This window comes from Canis aureus, chromosome 1 (assembly GCF_053574225.1).
Source record: "Canis aureus isolate CA01 chromosome 1, VMU_Caureus_v.1.0, whole genome shotgun sequence".
Classification (NCBI taxonomy): Eukaryota; Metazoa; Chordata; class Mammalia; order Carnivora; family Canidae; genus Canis; species Canis aureus.
In genome coordinates this window covers 48567192-48591298 of record NC_135611.1, presented here as the reverse complement: position 1 = coordinate 48591298, position 24107 = coordinate 48567192, and the positions used below count along the sequence as shown (strand labels likewise).

Below are 24107 nucleotides of genomic sequence, written 5' to 3'. Positions count from 1 at the left end.
GTGAGGCCACAGGCACGTGTGTCCAGCAGAAAATCTGACATCCGAATGGAGTGGGGTGTCAATCAACTCTTTGTATCTCTTGTCACTTCACCAGAGGTGGGTTTTCCAGGAAGCCGGTGAAGCTCAAGCTTTGGCCTCCCTCGATGGCACAGTCCTGTGCTAGGCCCCCTACCTGGTGTCCTTTCACTCCCTTAAAAAAGTCTCCACGAGTTGTCTAAACTTCAAGTCCTTAATACACGAGGTTGCACGTATGTGGAAGTCTAGAAATCTAGAAGACCCGAAGCCTACCCAACACGGGAGGAAGGGGAATGAGCACTGGAGCCTGAGAGGTCGCTGCTGTTTGCTGCTGACTCTACTTATTCTTCTTCAATCAGGTAGACATGGTGCCATCAAAACCCCCCAGAAGTGCTGTCTTAGAATCCAGGTTAAACACTGAAATAGATTTCCGCTTGTTCTACAGCTTAAACTTGACCTCCTCTTATGGAAACATAAAGAAATGAGAATTAAGATTATTACCTTGTTAGAGATCCCACTCATAATAATTGTTAAACTTTTTGTTGGACCAAAAGCAATGATTTATTTAGCACTTACTCTGGGCCAGTCTGACAAGGACTCTGCCTACATTAGTTCAGTCTTCCTTACGACACTGTGAAGCAGTATGTCCATTTTATAGATGAGGAGAGCGAGGCTTGGAGCAATTAAGTCATTTACCTAAAAGCAACACTTGAATTCGGGGCTGTTTAGCTTCAAGGCCTTATGCTTTATTTAGGCAGAAAAGCTAAGAAGTTAGAATCTCCCAGTGTCTTGGCTGAATAATCTCTTTCTTACAGCCACTCTAACTTCGTAGGAGATCCTTAACATCAAGGGCGCATTTTCCTCTCAAAATCTCTCTTCTTGCCAAGAAATACATTTGGAGGTTAAAGAAGCTTAACTAAAAGAAATTTAGATTAGACCCCAACTACCTTTCTTTTAGTTTTAAAAGTATATTTATGTTTCATGTCCAAACTAGAAATTATGGGTGATTGAAACAACCTGAATCTGTGTGGAATAGATTCAGAGCAAAACAGTAACAAATGGTACGTACACAACTTTACAAGCCACAGAAGAAAGCAAACAAAAGCAGTAAACCCAACATAAATATAAGCACAATCAAAACAAACACCTTTAAAAAAATTCACATCATATAACTTTTAGATAGTGACTTTTCTTTTTTTTTTTCTTTTTTTTGTTTGGTTTGGTTTTTACCTAAGTCTCAAAGACTTCCTCCATCCCATTTAGATTCGTACCCTACATCTTAAATGTAGGCTACTCAATAGATGAGAAGTCATCCTCTAATTTATCACTGTTTTTGTTCCCCCCTGCCTTCTCAAGGTCATTCATTTAGGAAAAATGACAATCACTGTCATCTCTACCCACCTCGCCCTCGGATCAACCTCGCCGATGGCTGGTCTGGGACACTCGCCTACCTTTGCATCGGCTGCAAGAGGAGAGAACGGGGCGCCCGCCTGTCCTGGAGAGAAGGAAGTCAATTTGTCTTCACATTGGAACAGCTGACGCGTTTCTCCTTCCTTCCTGTGGGGCTAGAGCTGAAGCAGGCAGGGTCAGGACCCGCCCCAGGGCTTCTGCAGCTGCCCCCACATCACCGGGAGCAGAGCCACCCAGAGCCACACACAGGGGATCCTGCAACCTCACGGTTCACGTCTTTCGCTGGAGGACTGACCCTGCTGACGCTCCTGAAACCCCAAACCGTTTTGCTCCTACCAAGGAAACCTCAAGAGACGCTAGACACATCAACTATTCAGATGTTTTCACATTTGCAAGGGGTTTCACATCGACCTCAGGTGTGAATGACTAACTCCATTTTGAAGAACAGCTGTGAAGTTGAGAATAACAGGCTGGCCTCAACTTTGGGGGGTAGGGGGTAAATTTCGCCAAGGTATAGCAGGCACATAGACCAGGAGGCAAATTGTAAGCACCAGCTGGATAAGTTTTCCCAAGGTGAACATACCCCTATCAAGAAATGGACCTATATGGGGCACCTGGGTGACAGGTGGTTGAGTGCTCAGTGGTTGAGCATCTGCCTTTGGCTCAGGGCGCGATCCCCGGGTCCTGGAATCGAGTCCCGCATGGGGCTCCCCGCAGGGAGCCTGCTTCTCCCTCTGCCTGTGTCTCTGCCTCTGCCTCTGCCTCTGTGTCTCTCATGAATAAATAAATGAAATCTTAAAAAAAAAAAAAAAAAGAAATGAAACTTCAGCCACCCCTCCAGGGACTACAATCCCTGCAAAGACACCTGCTACCCTGACTTCTGATGCCGGTGATCCATTGTTCTGTTTTGGCACTTTGTGTAAATGAATATATATAATATTATATATCTTTGATACCTGGCTTCTTTTGTTCAGCACGCTTCTGAGACTCACACTATTGCATGTGTTGTCGAAAACCAACCTCTGTGCTTCGGAGCCAAAATAGAACAGCAAGACAGAGTTGGGATAAAGAGGTACAAAAAGTTATATTGCTTTGTCAGACAAAGGAGGCTGCAGCAGGCTAGGACCTTCATAAAAACCCTGCAAGCCTGTTGGGAGGAAGGGCCTGGGAGTTTTATAGGGAAACAGGGAATCTAGCTGATTTTGTCAACAGTTGTGGACTTGCTGCCAGCCTCCTTTGTCCTATCATTGGCCTGGCACTGGGTTCCTGAAATAAAAGGCTAAGAAGGGAGGAAGAGAGGTATGCAGAAGGGAGGAAAGAGGTTACTCTAAAATCGAGCATTAGTGTGGCCATTTTGATTTCTGTTCAACTTGAAGTTTTTAAGCAGTTTCACATGTAGTTATAGTTTGTTTATCTTTGTTGTGGCATTAGGTTGTATGGATTTTATTTATTTTTAAAATATTTTATTTATTCATTCATGAAAGACACAAAGAGAAGTAGAGACATAGGCAGAAGGAGAAGCAGGCTCCCTGTGGGGAGCCCAAGGAGGGACTTTATCCCAGAATCCTGGGATCGCAGCCTGAGCTGATGGCAGGCCCTCAACCACTGAGCCACCCACATGTCCCAGATTGCATGGATTTAAAAAAGTTTATTCTCCTATTGATGGGCACTTGTGCTCTTCATCATCTGGGCTAGCGTGAGTGGTGCTCTTACAGACAATCTCATATGGTATCTGGGTGAATAGCCGCCCATGTCCCTGTTGGCTGTGCGCCTAGAAATGGAATTGTTAGCCTATCTGCAACATAAGTAGATGCTGCAGAATGGTCTTCCAAAGTGGAGGCGCTAACTTACACTCCTAGAAACAAGTTCCAGTTGTTCACCTCCCCAGGACGCTCGCTATTATTTGCCTAATTGTATCCATTCTGGTCGGTGTGTGTTGGTATCCCATTACGGTTTGATTTTCATTCCCTTGATATTTAGGGTAGCTGAGCAATCTGAGCATTATTTTACACGTGTATCGTTCATTTGGATATCTGCTTTGATGCAGGGCCTGTTCAAGTCTTTTCCTACTTTACTATTGGGTTATCATTGACTTATAGGAGTTCTTTAGGTATGCAGGATCGGAGTCCTCTTCAGATATCTATATTACATAGATCTTCTCCCACTCTGTGGACTTGTTTTTCCATTTTCTTACTGGGATCACTTTTGAGGATGAACGAGCATGAACTCTAATGGAGAGAATGATTCAGGCAAGTCAGAAGATGACCAAGAATAAGCTGCACTGTGTGGCCTTGGGAGTCAACGGATCTCTCTGAATAGTACTGGGCCTGAGTTTCCTCAACTGTAAATGACGTTCACTTTGATCATCCCTCTGGCTCTTCAGTTCTGAAATCTCATCCTCCTGCGGCCTGGGAATGTTGACCTGAGATGGTACATTCCACCAAGAGAGGAACAGGGGTGGGCGGGAGGGGGTTAGTGGGCTGTAACAAGACGCAAGGGTGAATTAAGAGGGCAAGCTTTTGGGTGAGACAGAGCAGAGGGACCTTGAGCAAACCATTTGGCCTTGCAGAGCCATTTTCCGGTGAGGGTCACAAGGCTTCCCTCCTAGTTTTCAAGTTCATTTTATTCATTCACAGATATTTATTGTGTACATCAGGCACTGTTGTGGTGACCATGGTTGAGGACTCCTGGTCTAAGAACATCTCTGATACAAAATAACTTATTTATTTAATAGTAGGCAACTCTTGAACTCAGGGTTATGAGTTCGAGCCCCACACTAATGTAGAGATAAGTTAAAAATAAAATCTTTATAAAAAAAAAGATGAGTGTTGAAATTGAGCAAGTATCCATTAGACCTTATCTGAAACTAAAGTGAGGTGACCTAGGGCTGACCTGGGATTAGCAGTGGAAGAGGAGAGCACCAGAACTGGTGAGTGGGAAGGAGTCAGGCAAAAAGAATGAACATGATAAATTGCCCAAGGGAAACCTTCTGAATGCTCTGCGTGGCAGTCTGTGGCCCTCTTCTTCCTTAAGTGTCCCCACCTGTAAACTCAAGCTTGTCAAGGGACTTGTTCTGGGTGACAAAATGTGAGCAGAGGTGATCCCTGCCTCTTATGAGCAGTGCCTTCTAGCCAGTACACAGGCCACAGTTTCCTGTCCCTTCCTCCTCTCTCAAGGATTCTGGTATGGAGAAGATATGGCACAGGTCGATGGTCATGTCATATGAGTGACAAAAAGAACTTTGTTGCTGTCACCCACCAAGAGTCGAGGACCATTTGTTTCTGCAGCTAACCTAGCCTATGCTGACTAATATAGTACGTGTACCTTTTTCATATACATAGAACTGAACAACTATTTAATAACTACTATAGCCTAAAAATAGGGGCGCCTAGGAGGCTCAGTTGGTTAAGTGTCTGTCTTCAGCTCAGGTTATGATCCCAGAGTCCTGGGATGGAGTCCCACATCAGGCTCCCTGCTCAGAGGGAACCCTGCTTCTCTCTCTACCCCCTACCCCCTCTTCTGTGCTCATGTGTGCTCTTTCTCTCTCTCACTGTCGGAAAAAAGAAAGAAAGAAAAGAAAGAAAGAAAGAAAGAAAGAAAGAAAGAAAGAAAGAAAGAAAGAAAGAAAGAAAGAAAGAAAGAAAGAAAGAAAAGAAAAGAAAGAAAGAAAGAAAGAAAGAAAGAAAGAAAGAAAATCTTAAAAAAGAAAATCAACCAGTCCAAAGAATTGTCAGCTGGAGGCCCCTGCTATGCCACAAGTTATCCTTTAGTTGTTGGATCTTGGCTAAGGGGTCTCAAGGATGGGGCAGAGGTATCCAGGATCAAGAGGAAGAGGGACCCAAGGAGCTCAGAGTGACAGCCATTTCCAGGTGATACAGAGGGACTGCAGTCCTACTTGCTGGTGCTTCTCAGCTGACAGCAGACCTAAGTATTGGCATTGCTTAGCTAATCTTGTTACCATGTAGTTTCTTAGCAGAGGACTCTCACTTTACATATGCATCAGCCACAAGTTTATTTTCTTCTCCACTATAGCACTAGATTCCTCAGGCCTGATGGTTTGGCACTGCCACCTTTGCCATCAAATTATTACTGACTAAGCATGACTCCGTGCTACATCTGAGTAGCATGCTCATGGGCATGGAGAAAGGCAAGAAAACTGGAACATTCACAAGATTGGATTTGGATGTGAGGGGCTGCAGCTCATAGACAACACTGTGAGACCCAGCTGTGCCTGGTAATACTCTTTCCTGGGGTGGCATGGCTATGATTATTAGGGCCACACTTGTTAAATAAAGGCACTGGCAATGCCAGTCCCCATTTTAAAGGGTTTGTATTTCAGAGACTTGATGTGAAGGAAGAAAGCTCACAACATCTGCCAACCCACGGCTAACCCCCAGGTTGACAAACAATCCGGGGATTCACTGCACTGACTTACTGCACAGAACCTAAATATTATTCTAAAATACGGCTGAAGGCCAGAGTCTTATGAGCACCTGTGGGTCAGTGTGTTTATACCTCAGTACTTATGATGGACGTTCATTCTTGGTGGATTGAGGGTACTGGAAATGGCAGCTAGCGGACTGCCAAATGCCCTAGTGATTTTAAATTCCTTAGCCCTGCAGAGTGTACATCAATTAGCCAGAATGTCACACCACATCGCTGCATTTTTCCAAGCATGACAGCGTCTCTGAGCCTAGAGATTTCAAGGCCTCCCATTTACAGAAAATTTATTTTTAAAAATTTGCCATAGAGATCGTAGCTTAGTAAACTTGGTAGTCTCAACTCCAGCTCAGAGGCTTACACAAAGTGAGTGTTCCATGTGTGTGTTCAAAGAGTGGACAAACAGTTCTGAAGGTAAACAGACCATGTATCCATTTCTAAGGCAGACTCAATAGGCCATATGCCAAGACCATTTAATGAATGTTCTTTGATAGTTAAAATTGGAGAGCAGTACCCAATGTATCGAAGCCAAAGTCATATAAAGTTTTTTTTGAAAATTCACATGTACATGTTTTCTATTGGTTTATGTACATGCTGGTGAGTTTCGGTTACAACACAAAGTCTATGTGTTACTAATGCACTATCCCAGCAGCCATTCAGGACACTCACTTGAATTAGGAAATTCCTAAAAAAGCAATTTCTTTCTTTTTAAAGATTTTATTCATTTGAGACAGAGGAATACAGAGAGAGAGAGAGAGAGAACATGAGCAAGGGGAGAAGCAGACTCCCTGCTGAGCCAGGAGCCTGATGCCTGGCTCTATGTAGGGCTCAATCCCAGGACCCAGAGATCATGACCTGAACCAAAGGCAGACGCTTAACCATCTGAGCCAAACAGGTGTCCCTGTGAAACAATTTCTAAAAGATGTCTCAAACTTCACAACATTCAAATGCAGATCATCACTCAGAACCTATTTGTTCTTGCTTTGCACATAATTCTGACACTTACCTAGTGGGCCTCCAGGTCCACGGCAGAGCAGCAAGAGAAAGTTGGAAGACAGTGAGAAGACCCTCTTGGCTCAGGAGCGCTGTGTCGAGGGGGGCCTGGAACCAGGCAGGCAGGAAAAGGACACCTACAATAGGATTTCAGGTGAAGCTGGGAATGTCAGGAAGCCAAGACAAAGAAATGTCAGAATTAGAATCATATGTGAGGCACAAGGCTGAAACACTGGGACAGGTGGGTCAAGGCCACATTTAGGAAGGGAAAAAAACTGAAAAGGAAAATGCAGTTCAGAACGGTCACTTAGATCAGGTGCCCAGGGCAGAGCAGCCTTATGTCCTTCACTGCTGGGCCTTCTGCTCGCCCACCCTCTGCTTCCCACAAGGAGGCCGAGGATTGCATCTTTCTCCACTCACAGCTCTGTGCAGTTGGGCATGAGGCAGAAGTGATGCCTGTGGGGAAACCATTCATTCATTCATTCAATCAATTTTAATGATACACCTACTTGTGCCAGGAGTAAGTGATGGGGTAGGGGACACATCAGTGAGTAAAGTGGCTTCAGCCTGCGTGGGACTTAGATTCACAGGGTAGAAACAAGGGTTTCTGATTGATTGAAAGTGAGCCTTGTAACTTAATTCTACCTCATTTCAAGGGCTTGAGGTCAGCTCTTCCTGGGGGGGGATGGGAAGTAGATTTTTTTTTTTTTTTAGCAACTGGGCTTTGGAGAGGTAAGAAGTGAGTTATTTCAAGGACATTAGTAAAACCAGAAAAAGCAGCCCTCAAAGTCAAAGACCTTAGTCTCAGAATACATGCAAACAGGTGCCTACAGTGCAGACCTTCTTGGAAAGTGCTGTACGATTACTAATTTTCAGGATGACCCCTGTATACAAGTGTCTGTTTAGGTCAGTCTGGTTAAAGCAGCCAGGAAGCGTGCAGCATTTTACAAAGTTTTCACCCAGAATGTTGGTTTTTTTAATGGTCATCAAAGAAAAAAAAAATCTCATTTATATGGAAAATTTACCTTCCCAAGGGAAGGTTTCGTTCAGAACTAAAGTTTCCTAACCCCGGATCTCCAGGAAGACTGTAAGCAATTTCTCACACGGCTCATCATATTCAGAAATCCCTTTACAATTTGTTACTACACTTCCGAACCCATTTTAATGTTCAAATTGATCCACACGGCACCAACTGGAGGGAAGGGCCGGACAGGAGAATGGCTTTTGTACATCGGTTTTGTTTTAGTTGCTGCGGCCCAGGGAGCTGCCAGCGACTGCGCGGGTTCCCACGGCAACCAAGGCGGGGAGCGCGGAGGAGGGGCGCAGCCGGAGTCCCCAGCCCGGCAGGCCGGGTGGGGGCGGGGCCCCGAGGGGGCGGGGGCGGGGCCCGAGTACGAGGGGCGGGGCCGGCGCGGGCGGGGCGGGGCGCGAGCACGAGGGGCGGGGCCTGGGCGCGCCTGCGCAGTGCGCGCTACTCCGGGGGGCGGAGGCGACGCGCAGGAGGGAAGATGGAAGACTACCAGGCCGCCGAGGAGGTAACCGCCGGGCGGGGACGGGCAGGGTGGAAGCCGAGAGCCCCTGGCGCGGGCGCGCGGCGGCAGCCAAGGGCGTGTGTGGGCTCCCGGAGCGCGTCCGGGCGTGGGCGGCCGCAGTCCCCGGCGCACACTGACGGCACCGGCGCCCTCCCCAGCGCTTCTCGGTGACCCCCGGCCTGGCCTCGGGGCGTCGGCGCCCTCCCGGGAGGGCGGGGCTCGGGGCGGGGCGGGGGCTCCCCGCGCGACGGCGGGCGCTCCGCGGGCTTCCGGGGACTTCCTGGGCGGGGCCGGGAGCTCCCCGTCTGCCCCCCCGCGCCCCGCCTCGCAGCGCCCCCGGCCGGTCCACACCCGCTGGGTCGCGAACCTGGCTCCCGCCGGCCCGCCACCCCCGACCCGGTCCACACCCGCCAGGTCCCGAACCTGGCTCCCGCCGGCCCGCCACGCCCCCGACCCGGTCCACACCCGCCGGGTCCCGAACCTGGCTCCAGCCGGCCCGCCACCCCCGACCCGGTCCACACCCGCCGGGTCCCGAACCTGGCTCCCGCCGGCCCGCCACGCCCCCGACCCGGTCCACACCCGCCGGGTCCCGAACCTGGCTCCCGCGGGCCCGCCACCCCCGACCCGGTCCACACCCGCCCGCCCTCCGCCCCCCCCCGGACCCTGCTCCAGGCAGGCGGGGCGTTGGGAGGGTGCGGTCACTGGCTCCCTGTATTCTGCGGCGGCGGCGCAGACCCCCACCCTGGACCAGGTGCTCCGCGACCACGGCTGGGGAAACCGAAGGTCATTAGGGCGCCTGCTGACTTTTAAGGCAAGACTCCAGAGTGACTTGCACGCGGGACGCGCACATACAGTCACATCTTTGAGGTCGCTGCAGTCGCAGATTCGAGGCGCAGGCCGTCTGCACAATGCACGAGTGCGCAGGGGAGCCTGCCTTTGTCCGGCCTTCCACACCTCGTTCTCAGCCTGGCTTCCGTCCACCGCCGCCACCATCACTTGTTTCATTTTCAGTTTGAGTTTGAGATGTCAGTGTGAGAACCCCTGTGTGTGGGGGAAATAATCTGCCATTGCCTCAATGTGGAAGCAGGGTAAAGCACATAATTTGCCAAGCAGAAGACATTCGGTCTAACGGTGTGCTGTTAAAATGGCTTTCCTTCAATTTAACGTGCACTCAGGGATTAGAGCTGATGGATGCTGCTATAATAGAAAGGTAGTTGCCCATTTTCTTCTTGCTAATAATTCCTGTTGAAATTGAAGTAAGTTGAGTCTTGTCAAAAATAAACTATAGATGAATTTGGTAAGGTTTGATATTTTACCATTTTTGTCTTTTTTTTTTTTTTAAGATTTCATTTATTCATTCATGAGAGACACAGTGAGAGAGAGAGAGAGAGGCAGGCTCCATGCAGGGAGCCCGATGTGGGACTCGATCCCAGGTCTCCAGGATCACGCCCTGGGCGGAAGGCAGGGACTCAACCGTTCAGCCACCCAGGCGTCCCATTTTACCATTTTTGAAACTTAGTTTGAGCAGGAATGTTTGGAGGGGAACAAAAAAAAAAAATCTAAGACTAAAGGACTGACACTAGAGTTTCAGTTTTGATCCGATTTCCTAAGTACCACACAAATGGCAGTGTTTGAATGCTGGTACAACCAAGTGGATGATTATGAGAAGACAGGGTTCAGGAGCACCTACCAAAGGAGAAAGGTTTTCCCTATAAACTAATGTAGGAGAATGGCTTGTATTATAGGAATGTCCATAAAATTTTAAAAAAAAATTGACACTGTAAGAGAAATCTCTTAGTAGCAGCATTCTAATTCAGGCTCCCAGCAATGAGGGGCCAAGGGACTTCGTTATTGCAGTTCTCACTTGGAGATCTGTGAATTGAAGGGGCTGAGCAGCATCTGTTTTACACAAGATAAAGCCCTAAGCCCCTAGGAAGAGGAGACTCAGACTTCTTTCTAGCAGGCGTGCCTTAGGTAATTACCAGCCCACGCTAGTCCCTTCTGAACTAAGCCTTTTCTGCATATCCTCTAACTTCCTGTAAAACCTGGACCTTTGTAAGACCACTCTCAACTCACTGGTCATATTCCCTTTAGAAGTTGAAACTGCCCAGTGGATTCTGTACACCTGCTCTACTTTTCTACTAAAAGTCTACTGAAATCCCCCCTCAGCCTTTTTTGTATTTTAGCCCGGGGCTTATTACACAGGGATTTTTCCAACTGGTTAAGGATCATTGGAGTCCCTTGGAAGGATCCAATAAACCTCAAGAAATCATTTACTCTGTAAGATACTGCAAATTTTCATTCGTTCGGTGGATTGGCTTTGTCTCCACAAGTATGCCTTCTGAGTACAGCAAGTGAGAGGGCTTCAGGCAGTCTGCTCTTGATCCTCCTGGAAAGAACGGGGCATCCCTCGGACAAGGCCACAGTCAGCATCCAGCAGGGACTAAAACACTGCAAAAGCTGGGCGCTCTGCCTTTATTCCACCACGATTCACAGTGACTGAGGACCTGGGCCGCTCTAGAAGGAATGTCCAGAACTAAGGACTGTTCACAGGACTCAGACAGAACTGGTACCCATTCGAGTGTACCTTATGTAAAGAGAAAACCATTTTTAAGCCCTGTCATTCGATTACAGGTGGCAGCCCCCCTCCCAGCTCATCCTGAGGCTGTGCTAGCAGCTATTCTGGTTTTGTAGTCCTGAAGTAGGACAGCATGAAGAAGGAAACAGCTATCAGGAAATAGTGTAACCATTGCATACTTAATCACTAATGGTGATTAAAAACAGAAACGTCTTGAGTTTCAAACCTCCTAATCAGTTTACCTTAGGAAAAGTGTCAGCTAATTTACACAAAAGTAACTCCTTAAACTTGTGTATTTGTTAATGATCCTAGTAGCCAACTGAAATGGAGAAAGATTGAATCTAAAGTGACCATGGCATGAGTAAAAACAAACCAAAAACCTTTAAATTATATACATATTCAGATTCCTGATTGCCTCTCACCAGCTCTGTGATCCTCCAAGAGCCACTCAGCATTTCTGAGTCTCTGTAGTGTCTTCCTTGGTAAAAGGAAGTTTAGTTCGGTTATTTCTGAGTCTTCATTTATAAATTATGTTCATTACTTAAATTGGCATTAATCAATGCATCTTTTAAAGCCATCAAATCTAACTAATTTTCTTGCTTACAGACTGCTTTTGTTGTTGATGAAGTAAGCAACATTGTAAAAGAGGTAAGAGGAAGAATACTTATTTTTAAAATGTTGATTAATGGCCTTATGAGTGAAAATAAGTGTTTTAAATACTGTCTTGGAATTGTTTCAGCTGAGCCTGTGTGTTTTGGCATTTTAAATAACAGTTTTTACTGCAGTGAATAGATAAGAATGTAGATAAGAATGTAGATAAGAATTACTTCCATATTATGTAAATTATATATTTTAAACCAGACAAGAAATTTTATATACTAGCATTATTATTGAATATTACTAAGACTTGGTTCAATGATCTTTTAACATAAAAGACTCATGGTCATGGTGTCCAAGTAAATGTTTCTGGTGTCAGATAAAGAGTGAATATAAAAAAATTGAAAAACTTTCAGTTATTTAAGACCTGGTGATCCATTTGGGGCTTACCTGCTTATTTTTCTTAAACTACGTATATAATCATTATTGACCATGGTACATCCCATAGATGATGACAGTAGAGGGCAAAACAGGATATTTGTTCTTCATTGATTTGAAGAATACATATCAAGGGGACATTAGGGACTGACCTTCAAGGATTTTACAGTGTGGGGCAGGGCCAGCCAGGCACTTACCAAATAATCACACTGGGAAATGTAAACTTGCATTTTTGTGTGGTAACTACCACCACATGTGCTAGGAGACATCTGACTCACCTGCTGAGTTTAGAGCTAGAAGCTGGAGGGCAGCCCTGGTGGCTCAGCAGTTTAGCGCCGCCTTTAGCCCAGAACCTGATCCTGGAGACCCAGGATCGAGTCCTGAGTCGGGCTTCCTGCATGGAGCCTGCACTCCCTCTGCCTGTGTCTCTGCCCCCCCCCCATGAATAAATAAATAAAATCTTTTTTAAAAAGCTAGAAGCTGGAGAATGAGTAGCAGTGGTGTTAACTCAGCAAAAAGAGGGGGCAGACATTCCAGGCAGGGCACATGTGCAAAGGCCCTGTGGTGGGACTGTGCATGGTGTGTTTGAGGGACTGACATGATGCAGATGGTCCTGGAGTAGTGCAGAGTGCTGGGGAAGCCTGGGGCAGGAATGAGGCCAGAAAGATTTTCCTTAGTCCCCTTCCCTTCCTGTGTAAATTGAGCACAGGGTGTGAAGCCATTGGCCAGAAGAAAGCCATTAGATGACCTAAGTTTATTTTTTATTATTTTTTAAAGATTTTATTTATTTAATCATGAGAGAGACACAGAGGCAGAGACATAGGCAGAGGGAGAAGCAGGCCTCCTGCGGGGAGCCCAGTGGGGGACTCAATCCCAGCACCCCAGGATCACGCCCTGAGCCAAAGGCTCAACCACTGAGCCACCCAGGTGCCCCTAGATGACCTAAGTTTAAAGTACCAGCTGAGATTATGTGTGTAATTTGGAATGGCCTCTAATGGAAATTCTTGACTAATGCCAGTGATCAAGAACCACAATCCATTTTTGTGATCAACACCAAAAAGCAAGATGATATTGTACCATATACATCATTCACCATCACACATGATTTTCTGGTTGTTGTGCAAGATCTGTAATAGTTTGCTTTGGTTTCCCTGCACACGGTGTTTCTTAGGGAACGTGGGGGTGGGGCAGGCCGGTGGCAGAGCCGGAGTGGAACTGAGAAAGTGGGGTTGGCTTATCGTGAAGGCCCCCGTGATCTCCGTGTTTTTGGCGTCACTGACTCAGTTGCCAGGCAGCAAGTGCAGTTGAACGTAGACCCTCCCAGGCCCTGTGACAGCAGGAGATAGTATTGCGGTGGTCCCCTCCATGGGCACTGGCCTCTACAACCTTTGTTCCCTCCCTCTGGAATAGGTTAATTCACTTGAGCTGTTTCAAGGATTGGGTAGTAATGTGTTTGGGTGGGTCCAGAATTGGAGGGCAGTTTTCCTCCCTCCCCGAAAAACAGCTCCTGTCACAGTGCACGTGGAGAGAGCAGCCCAAGGTAGGGGCTTAGCTTGACCAGTATCCAGATGTCTTAACAACCAGGAGTGCCTGTGTCCCTACAACCTTATTTTATGCTGAGCTGGGAAGAGCAGAACATGTCAGAGGATGAGAAGGAGCTATGACAGGAGGGATGAAGGGGAAGGAAGGCTGGCAGCTACACGAGGTGTGTTTAATGTGACTGCTCAGAGTCCCAGGGTAAATAGGTGCGACTACAAATAGTATTTTGTTCCCCAAAAGCAAGGTCACTGGGCTTATGCCCCAGACAGTAGACCCTAATCCATCTCCAGTGTGCACAGCTCCAATCCCAGGGTTGTGTCTCTGCATGTCTGAGGACAGAACTGGGCCCTCACCAAATTATTTTAGGTCATTGCTGTCATCAAAACCCAGGTCTCTGGTTTCCAGCTAGAAAGGGGTAGAGAAGGAAGCTGCTTAGAGGCAGGCGCATTGGCATCAGCAATAAATGGCCCACAAAAATCATAAAATGCTAACAGCCTAACTACACACTTGAGACGAGCAAGGGGCAGGCAGCTGCACCTGTTCCCGAATAATCTCTGAGACACACAGCATGAACCTTCACCAGGATGCAGCACAGAAAAAAGACTAGGAATTTCAGATAAAGAGAAAAATACATCATAACCTTACAATAATTTTTCTAATATATAGGGCTCCTTTTTTATTATCTGAAAAGTGCACTTAGGTTTTATGTTCCCAGAAAATATTGGATAAGTGAGGTATTTTTGAATACATGGTTATTTGCATAGGTTTGTATGTTGTCAGTTGTACAATCAAGCAATAAAGATTCCTGTGTCTGCTATATTTTAAGAAAGGAATGGGCAAAGGAAAATGTTTTCTAGCCTCAGTAGGAAAAAAAAAATTATCATCTCCAACTACGAACTGCAATAGTCAACAGTAAATTCAGTCAACATGTTTTTAAAATTTGACAGACTCTATGGAAGTGTGGATTTTTAAGAATATGTAACTTAATGAAATAGGACACTCTTAAAAGGTGTGTTTGCAGATGAGTCCTCGTGGTTACAGATGTGCTATTTCATGCAGACTGTATTGTGGCAGTTCTCATGGTGGGAGCCTCGGCACTAAGTGGAGGGTTCTGGCTGAGTTCTACCAACAGTGACCCTGTGCTTCTGTTCCAGGCTATCGAGAGTGCCATTGGTGGCAATGCCTATCAGCACAGCAAAGTGAATCAGTGGACCACAAATGTCGTAGAACAAACTTTAAGCCAACTCACCAAGCTGGGAAAGCCATTTAAATACATCGGTAATGCATTTTTGCTTCTTGTATATATTGCTGGTGGTTGTTGACATGCTGGTGAGAGGCGAGTGTGGCGGTGTGATGTCTGACCTCAAAGAAAGCACCCGGTAGGGGCAGGTCACTGTATTGTGTGCGTTGCCACCCTCCTGGCCTGTTCAGCAGCTCAGACAGTCACAGGGCGCACATCACAGCATTTCCCAGCACTTCAGATCAGATGCTTTTACAACAGGCATGTGGTGCGGGACAGGGACGGGTGTGACTTGTCACTGTCACAGGGCCAGTCTACCCCGATAGCTGTTAGCCCAAACACCAGCCACGGGTTCTTCATACATATGCTGAAAGTAGGCTAAAAGAAATGTGTGTTGCCAAGCAGATCTAATAAAAGTTTGTTTTAATTGAAGTGACCTGTGTGATTATGCAGAAGAACGGAGCGGGGTTACACACAGCGAGTTCCTGCTTCTGGGACAGCTCGACTGACGGTACGGTTCTCCACTGTCCTCTGCAGGCCTGTCGTGGGCCCTCCCTGCAGGCTCCACGTGCTCCTTGACCCTGCTGAAATCTAGAATTTTCTGAACATGTGCTCGGATGTTACAGGTCTTTGAAAGCATGTTTATTAGAGTCCCCTTTAACACTCTGTATAGGGAAGAGTCTGAGCAGCCTCATCTCTGTGCCACACAGAAGCCCAAGAAGTGAGGCTAGCGCGCCCGTCTCCCTGAGTTGAGTGCTCTGTGCCTTCTCCCCGCAGGCAGCTGCACGGTGCGCTGGGAGAACAAGACCATGTACTGCATTGTCAGCGCCTTCGGGCTGTCCATCTGACCGTCGGCGGCCCTGCCTTCCCCCTCTGCTGCGCTCGCCGCCTCTCCTGACGGCCACGGATCCGGTGAACGCTGTTCTTGTGCTCTTTCAGAGTGTCTTGTGGCGCTCTCACAACGTGGAGAAAAGGCAGGTGACTGCCCTGTTCTGTGAACGGCGCATCCCGTCAGAGGCTAGTCATCCCAGCAGCCAGGCCTGTGCTGCCACTTGTCTTAACTCTGAACATTTCTTCCCAAAGGTGCTAAAAACTGAAATCTGCTAGTTTGAAGCTTTCTCTCTCTCTGAATGACTCAGATACACTAATTTTCCATACTTTGTACTTTGGTTAGAATAATAAATTATTCCACTTTAAAGTTTGTGTTTTTCTTCATAGTCTAATACCACAAATGAATTCTTCAGTTTTCAGTAGTGACTTTAGAATCTATAGAACTGCAAAACCAAAAAGGAAGTTACAACTTGGCGTCGGTCCCCTCCAATATAAGGATTTGCTGCTTTGATGTGAGGGCCCCGGATCCTGCTGGCTTCTGGGAGCGTGCCCGCTGGTCCCTGCTCCGGCCAGAGCTCTCAGCCCCAGAGCTCTCAGCCCCACATGCTGCCATGGGGTGGGCTCCTGCCTCAGTGTTCTCCACTTGTCAGTGGCAAGCCTCCGAAAAATGTTTTAGTACTTTGGGGCTTCCAAAATGCTCTCATGATCATTTTTCAGCCACAATTAGGCCCCTATTTATAAATCCGCAAACACGTTTGGAGGTTATTGGACTGATATTTTTTATCTAAGGAGGGAGATGGGCCCCTGCCCCAGTCTGGGACCTCACCCTTTGCTCATCCACGGGCCACATTCACACAGGGATTAAGACACACTCTCATGTCCACCTGCCAAAATGAAGAATGTGCTTTGTCCTTGAAGCACTTATGCCTGAATGACCAAATTAACTCCACAAGAACAAATAAATCACATAAGGATCGAATATTTAAAATTTATTAACATTTACCAGAAAGGAAGTTTCAGAATGAAGCCATTCGCAAAGTGTAAGTTTGCCATAAATAAACATTTATTCACTTTTGACTGATACAATGATCATTCTGTGATCAGTTACTGTGCTCGACACAGTTCCAAGATCTCCTACATAGTTCTAGCTTTCCTTTTGAACTTAAAGTTTAAAGTTGTTTTTATTTTACAAATATTTACAGTCATTTTGTAAAAAGGCAGTTTTCAGTAGCAGAAAATTCTGTGTTTCACTGTGTGGGATTATAGTTACCAGTATATCAAACATGTCAAGTCAACAGCAGGGTAACAAGATGTCACAGACTAAAGCGACTTCCCTTGGGCCTGGGGAAAAGATTTGTAGCTTTCTTCCCAAAAGTCTAACCTCTAAGGCAACTGGTTTCTAAAATCTTCAAAATACATAAATATTCTTTAGTGACTTAACTAGAAATCACTAGATGTCCCTTTTTACCATCCTGTCGATGAGCTTCCATGGTTTCCTCTGTGAGGAGGATTCCAGGAAGTAAGTCACTGACCATACCGTGACCAATTCAACACAACTGTACCTTCAGTAAATAGTTCACGGAATGCTTGAGGCTGGTGACATTTGTCTTGTAACCTGCCCATTTAGTGGGCTGGGTTTACATAATGTATCTAAACTTTTATTGCAATCTGTAATTATGTACAGGAACAATCTTACAAACCTTGAATATATTTTATATATTCCCTTCTCTAGCCTTTCAAATGGGGCTGAAGAGAGAGAAAACTGCATCACTTCACTGCTGTAATGATTTAATAATAAATCAAGCAGACCTATTACCCACACGGATAATGATGCTCTCCCTAGGGAAGCTGAAATACGTACGGTCATCTTCCAGGTTCCCCTAGACTGGACCAGTGTAAAAAATTACCCAAAGATGATGTTATTCAAGCCATTACCATGGAAGAACTAAAGTCAGCCCTTTGAATTTACAATTGAAGTTTGCAAAACTTTGATACTCTCCAAGAAAAAAACAATTTTCTTGCTACTGTCTACAATTTCTGGCAGACTTTAGTGTTTTAATCTAATACCTACGGCATATATACTACATGCTAAGTGCTATATACGTTAAGCAAATCTTTACATGGAGTGCGTAATATGTTGATCTATATATGATACACCAGAGACAAGACTGAGAATGCACGATTTAACAGAGAGCCATTTTCCCCTTAAGTACTTTCTTTTATAATTTTGTTTCCAACTTAGTTACAAAAAGTAAATAAATACTCCCATATTTTCATTTCAGTGACTTGGTGCCATGAAGAATCAAGTATGAAGAGATCAGTCATCAGTTTATAATTACACTATAGGACAAAGACAAGTTTTAAAAAGTTCTAATGTATATGGCTAAATGCCTCAAGTAGTTTCCATTTGCTGATAAATAAAAGCATTCCAAATTATGGACATTTAATAATGATTAAAACGTGTAAACTATATCACATACTAGAATACATTAATCAGCACAAGTAACTTTTCATCAATTTACATAAATTATTTCTAGTTAGAAGTTGAAAAATGTGGTAACAGAAAAGTTCTTCCAATACCTTGGAGTACACGGAATCAAAAAAAAAAAAGTAATCACACCACTGAAAATGAAAAAACCACGTAGACTTGAATTACCCTTGCAGTAATACAGTTGTTTTAATCCAAACTTTTATATTTACAAGGTTTTAAAAACAAATGGAATCCATATTAAAGGTACATTATCACTAAGGTTTAAACAGAAAGATGTGAAGCCATAATGAGAAGTCTCTCATGAACCTCTCTAAGGGCCCAGCACTACCTAAAGTGAATACAATTTTTAGCTATTTGAGAGTTAATGCATAGATGAAGGAAACGTAGGTACTGCTTGCGGAGCGGAACAACCCTACCCTATGCTGCTGCATCTGCCAAGACGCCATCAATCAGGATGTTAGCCATGACCGTACGGTAACGGTTCAAGAGAGACGTTATTGTGCATTGTCAAAGGAAAAGGAAAGGAGAGCTCTATACCAGCCGTCTACACTTTGTCTTTGACAAAAAGGAACTGGCAACTCTCCAGGGCCTTCTCTGATGCCACAGATTCAGCAGCTCCAGACAACTTTTCTCTTCCCTGGCCACTGGGGAGCGGGCATGATTCCCAACAAGTGACCTTCTACCCAAAGATATGCTTTCCACAAGTCATCCAAAATGTTTTACTTCTTTCATCTGTTTCAAATGTGGAACTGAAAAAATTTTTCAAGATAAAATTTATAATAATATATCAATCCTTTGTTTAGCTTTCATTAAAAAATAAGTTTCACGGGGTGTTCTCTCTTAATGGAGTTGTAGAAATGACAGCTTATAGGAACTGTAGTGGATACCCTCTTCCCCACCCCGCACCACATCCGTTCACATTCATGTATGTATTGCTCACATGCACATGCGTGTGGACACAGGCCCTTGGAAACTATGGCAGCAAGACCTCTCCCCTGGAGCTGGCTCTTGTCATCTTACCCTTTCCTTATGAACCTCAGCCAGTCCTCCTCAGACCCCACAACACTAGTTCTGCCCAGTGGCCGTGAGGGGCTAGCACCCACCTGCCCACCATTTCCCTAATGAGCCATTGCACAGGCATTTTGGACAGGAGTTCCTAGTCACTTAGGATGCTCGGTTAGCCAGAGCGCCGGCCACTCCAGGGGGAAGGTCTGCCCCCAGGAGACAGGCACAGAAACAGGCTTCCTTTGAGTTTCAATGGTGGAAACTGGTACAGGGCAGGAAGAAAGGAGGAAAGAGGAGACCTTCACCATGCTTATGACCTCATTCATAAGGGTTTTCCATGGACTCAGAATGAGCAATTAAAAAAAAAAAAATTCACTAAAAACAGAAGTAATTACCTCCTCGCTACTAAAAATGAACTCTTTCTCATCTGAAATCTTTGAAAAGGGAATTGGCTGTTCATGCTTGTTATCAGCACCTCTCTTCTCAAATGAAGGCAGCCGCTCTAACAATTAATTTGGCCCAATGGTTAAATTTGTCCTTGGTTTTGGTATTCCTTTCAAAAATACGTAAACACAGAAGGACCAGGAATCCTCTGCTTCTGAGACCAGGCCGAACACCAGCAGTGGCAGAGGCGGTCAGGAAGCGGTGCGGCAGCAACGCGTCGGCCCGGGACTCAGTCACTCTCAGATCCTTCTTTGTACTGTGCCCGGATGGCCTGGCCGTTCTGCAGGGGCATTTCTTCATAGTCGCTCCTGTCATGAAAGAGACCCTGGATGCCATGTGGCTTTTGACAGCTCCTCATCTATTCTCTTGCACACTGATGTGCCATTCTAGCAAGAACGCCGCACATCACAGCTCTGCGTTCCCCATTTCCATAGCCTGCTGCTCCTGCCGGCTCCTCACCCCCCTCAGGCACCAGGGCCCGCCACCAGGAAGAAATGTTCCTCCTGTGGTCACTACCCATGGGAAGTGTTCAAAAAGCGGAACACCATTCAATCTAGTCAGAACAATGTGAAAAATAGAACACTGTGGGATCACAGGGCATTCCCAGGTAAAAGAAACGTCACAATGCCTTGAAAATCATTTTAGAATGATTACAACCTGTTCAGCAGACGCATAAAACCAGGCCAAATGCTCACTATCGGACAGCTTTCCGAGAGGCAGGGACTTACCCATAGATCACATCATCGTCAGAGTCATTCAGCATGGAGAATGCAGGGTTGTCTTTCAGCTGCGACTCTGAGAAACCACAAAAACATTTTTATGTTATTAGCCTGGGGAGCCAGGATGCTACAGAAAAAGGACAGGAGTCAGAGAGGGCAGGATTCAAGTCCCAGCTTCCACCGTTTATCATTTGTGGGACCTGGACAAATCTTGCCTCTCGAGCATTTTCTCACATACAGGCTGGGGCCGCATCACTACTTGGCAGGCTGGTGGGCAGAGCGCGCGGTGGAAGCTCCAGGAGGAGACAGACTCCAGGAGGGGCCCTCCATCGGGAGCTGCGATCGGCTATTATGTTCTCCCAAGTCCCAAGTGCACCTGGGAGCAGGGGCGGAAAATACCCAGGAGACCAGGAGACGCCAGCCCTGCTCCCTGCCACCCCTGGGAAGGAAGCCACTTTGTCTAGTTTCTTCATCTCAGAAGGAAGTAATTGCGCCTTCGTTAGAGTGGCTGTGAGGCATTTTGGCACTCTGGGAACTCACACAACACAGAAGTCGGGTGGTGGGCCTGAAATGCTACGCCCCTGCCCAAGTTCCAGGAAGTTCCTGCCCTTTCGGCCTGTGACAGTCTGGTTCTTCTTTGGAGGGGGGAGTGGTACACTCTGGCTTTCTGAGCAGCCATGGCATGAGTGTTCAACAGATGTGGCTTCGCATGGCTGAGGGACACGCTCGGGCTCGGATCCGCTAACAAAACACCTGTTTCCGTGCTGGGCTCTGATGACACAGCACATGCTGTGTTCTAACTACAACTCAGGGCTTACACCAAGACTTACTTCGTCTTTTTCTGCTACTGAGTTTTGGGGCCCAGCCCTGACAGGGAACCCGGGGGGTGGGTCCCGGATTGCAGTGAGGCCATCTGACCAGCCAGCCGGCCCCAGGGTGGCTTACCATACAGGGCGTTCTTCGACGGAGAGTACACAAAGGCCAAAGTGTAGAGGTAAAAGTTCAACAAGCCGTAGAAAGATAAGAATTCAGCTGGTGACACCGTCAAGGGAAATCACCAGCCCCGGAACTGGTGTCTGGCTGCCCCCTCTAAGCACCAGCAGTCCTTTCTACTGCTGACCGCCAGCGAGGACCCCACGGTGCCACAGCCCAGACAGCAGGACACCACAGGGCAAGCCCACAGCCAGAGGTTATGATAACCTTTCAAGGTCACTTGTTGATAACAGGTGCACATTGTTCTTTTCTACCCATGGAAACCTCTGGAGGTGGTGGGGCCTGATGTAATCAAGATACACACAAAGAACAGAGCCCCATGCACGCATATGGGTAAATCGAGAATGAAATGAAAAACTAGAACGGTCTATCAAACCAGTCGTTCTTAATCTTTCTTGCATTACAGACCCCCCTCTGAGAAGCCGATAAAAGGTTTGTGTGAAATCCAGCCAGTAAAATTTGAAAAATCCTGCATTAATTCTAAGGACAGGAAGAAGCCCAAGAACCTACATGAAAGGGATTAACTCTAAAGCGCCCCCTGATGGACGCCAGCAACGCCAGGGGAGCGGCAAGCTCTGGAAGCTGCCAAGCAGCCGAAGAGCTTAGTGGGAGGCAAGGAGCCTGCCTGCTGGCCTCCGGCACACTCACATCTGGGTGATGGGGAGAGACACTCAAAACGGGCTCAGCCTCTCCTTGGTGCTCTGCGGGGAGAAGTGGGCACCACAGACTGATGCCGAGTCCTGAATGGAGCCTGGATTCCTGAAGAATCCAGGGACAGGGGAGCAGGGGGGTGGGAGAGCAGCTGGGAAGTGACTCCCTCTGGAGTCGCTCCCCGGGGTGGGCCGTGGTGGGGCCCATGGCACACAGGCGCCCCAGTGACCTGCCGCTTCTGCACGGCCCTGACACACTAACCACTCCCGGCACAGCGTGGGCCTGAGACCTGTCGGCTTCCAGTGAAAAGGATATAATTCTGGTAGTGAGTTGACAGTTCAGCTACAAAATTGTCTTGTAATACTTGTGCTCCAAACCTTAAATAAAGGATGACGATGCTGAAAAGGAGGAGGAAGGACAGTGAGTAAACACAGGCGAAGAAATGGCCTCAGCTCCACAGCACTCATTCCATTCACCCCGGTCCATTCACTACAATTTCTGCCCGAACCTGGGCGCACGCGCGCGCACACACACACACACACACCCCACCCCACCCCTGCCACAGGTGTTTGGTCTCAGACCCAGGAGGGCCGCTGCTGGGACAGAAGCAGGTGGCCGCCCGCACCGGTGCCCTGAAGCACCCGCTCGGCATGGCTCCTGCCCTTCTCGCGCTGCCTTAGGTCTCCTTTCCCAGACCAGCTCCTCCCACATGACAAGGCCCTGAGGAAAGTCGGCTTCCCCCAGTCACATTCCCCTCCTCAGGCTCGGCGATTCCCACGGTGAGGGAGCATGGCACCTCTGTCCAGACAGAATGATGACACGGAGCTCCGCAGCCAAGCGGCGCTCCCCTGAGCGACTCCAGTGTCTGAACCAGCACCCTGCGCTCATCTCCCCTCCCCGTGGTCCATTCACACAGAGCCAGAGGGACCCCTAACCAACTGTAAATCGGAGCCTCCCACCTCCTGGCTTCGATCCCTCCCAAGGGTTCCCATCACCGAAAATAAACTGGGGCTCCTCCTGCTGGCGTGCAGGGCCGGACCTCACCTCTCCGGGGGGCGGCCCTCCCTCACCTCCCCTGGCACTGCTGCTCCTCTTACACTCACCCAGCCACCTGCTGTCCCCATGACTCCTCCCTCAGGCCTCAGGCCAAGTGTCTCTTCTGCAGAGACGTCCCCTCCCCATCTAAAGCAGAATCTCTCCTGCCATCATCACATAGTTTTTATTAGGGGGCTTATGCTATTTATCTACTTGTTTATCACCATCTTCCTCCATTAGAATAGCAACCCGGTGATAGGGAGGAACCTGTCGGCCTGCTGACCAGAGCACACACTCCATACACGCTTCTTGGACAAATAAATGAGTCCCCTTGAAACTTTTATGAAGAAAGACCATAAAGGCAGAATGACTTCTAAGTCAGACTCTACAGAGGTCAGTACAGGCATCTCACTCCCAAACCTGTGGACTTGGCATGAGGGTGAAGACATGTGAGGGGATGTGAGGGGTATGTGGGGTGTGTGTGTGTGGGGGGGTGTGACGGGATAGGAGAAAATGCGTGAGGGGACGTGAGAGTGTGTGAGAGGTTTGAAAGTATAAGTGTGTTTATGAGAGGCTGTGAATACGTGAGAGTATTGTGAGGTAGTGTGTGAGAGTGTGTATGGTGTGTGAAAGGGAAAGTGTGAGAAAGTGTATGAGGGGGTGTGAGGATAAGAGTGTGAGTGTGGAAGGGATGTGTGTGTGTGTGTGTGTGTGTGTGTGTGTGTGTGTGAAGGGATATGAGAAAATGCGTGAGGGGATATGAGAGTATGTGAGAGGTTTGAGAGTAAGTGTGTGTATGAGGGGGTGTGAGCATTGTGAGGTAGGGTGTGAATGTGAGAGGGAGTATGTAAGAAAGTGTGAGTGTGTGGGGGGTGGGAGAGTGAGTGTGAGGGAATGTGTGAGGGGGGTGTGAGAGAGAGGTGTGTGAGGAGTGTATGTGTAAAAGAGCATGAGGGCGTGTGAGGGAGCCTGTGTGAGAAGCAGAGATCACCTGTGCACATGTGCTGAGGAAGGGCTGCCTACAGGACACCCGCACTGCTGTTTCCAGGTGAAAGCAGATGCCGAATGGAGAGCGCTGAGATCGTGTGGTATGATGGGCAATGAGCGACTTGGATGGGAAGGGACATGGGTGCCCACGGGAGGCTAAAACTCAGGC

General features: G+C 47.3%; 3 protein-coding genes across 13 annotated transcripts in view; 1 reads left to right on the top strand and 2 right to left on the bottom strand.

The window, feature by feature from the left end:
• SYTL3 (synaptotagmin like 3) overlaps nucleotides 1-8172 on the bottom strand; it is a 92714-nt gene extending 84542 nt beyond the window's left edge. Inside the window, exons 1-3 of one of the 7 annotated variants that reach the window (XM_077898663.1) lie at nucleotides 7884-8172; nucleotides 6872-7018; nucleotides 1467-1586 (exon numbers count right to left, since the gene is read on the bottom strand). The gene's annotated coding sequence lies outside the window, so the exon portion shown is untranslated. Of the gene's footprint in view, nucleotides 1-1466; nucleotides 1722-6871; nucleotides 7019-7883 lie in introns of those variants that run through there. The other 6 variants (XM_077898616.1, XM_077898626.1, XM_077898673.1 and 3 more) reach the window with 6 other exon arrangements.
• Nucleotides 8173-8288: 116 nt separating this feature from the next.
• On the top strand, nucleotides 8289-15980 carry DYNLT1 (dynein light chain Tctex-type 1). The gene is made up of 5 exons (XM_077898589.1): nucleotides 8289-8393; nucleotides 11575-11616; nucleotides 14697-14820; nucleotides 15216-15293; nucleotides 15560-15980. The coding sequence occupies exons 1-5, from the start codon at nucleotides 8367-8369 to the stop codon at nucleotides 15628-15630; spliced, it is 342 nt and encodes a 113-aa protein (XP_077754715.1). The 5' UTR covers nucleotides 8289-8366; the 3' UTR covers nucleotides 15631-15980.
• A 674-nt stretch (nucleotides 15981-16654) lies between these two features.
• TMEM181 (transmembrane protein 181) overlaps nucleotides 16655-24107 on the bottom strand; it is a 74303-nt gene continuing 66850 nt past the window's right edge. For all 5 annotated transcript variants that reach the window (XM_077898551.1, XM_077898552.1, XM_077898568.1 and 2 more), the window contains exons 14-17: nucleotides 22232-22314; nucleotides 21218-21307; nucleotides 20282-20348; nucleotides 16655-19861 (exon numbers count right to left, since the gene is read on the bottom strand). In XM_077898551.1, coding sequence (XP_077754677.1) covers nucleotides 19783-19861; nucleotides 20282-20348; nucleotides 21218-21307; nucleotides 22232-22314 — 319 coding nt within the window. In that variant the 3' untranslated portion in view covers nucleotides 16655-19782. The remainder of the gene's footprint in view (nucleotides 19862-20281; nucleotides 20349-21217; nucleotides 21308-22231; nucleotides 22315-24107) is intronic.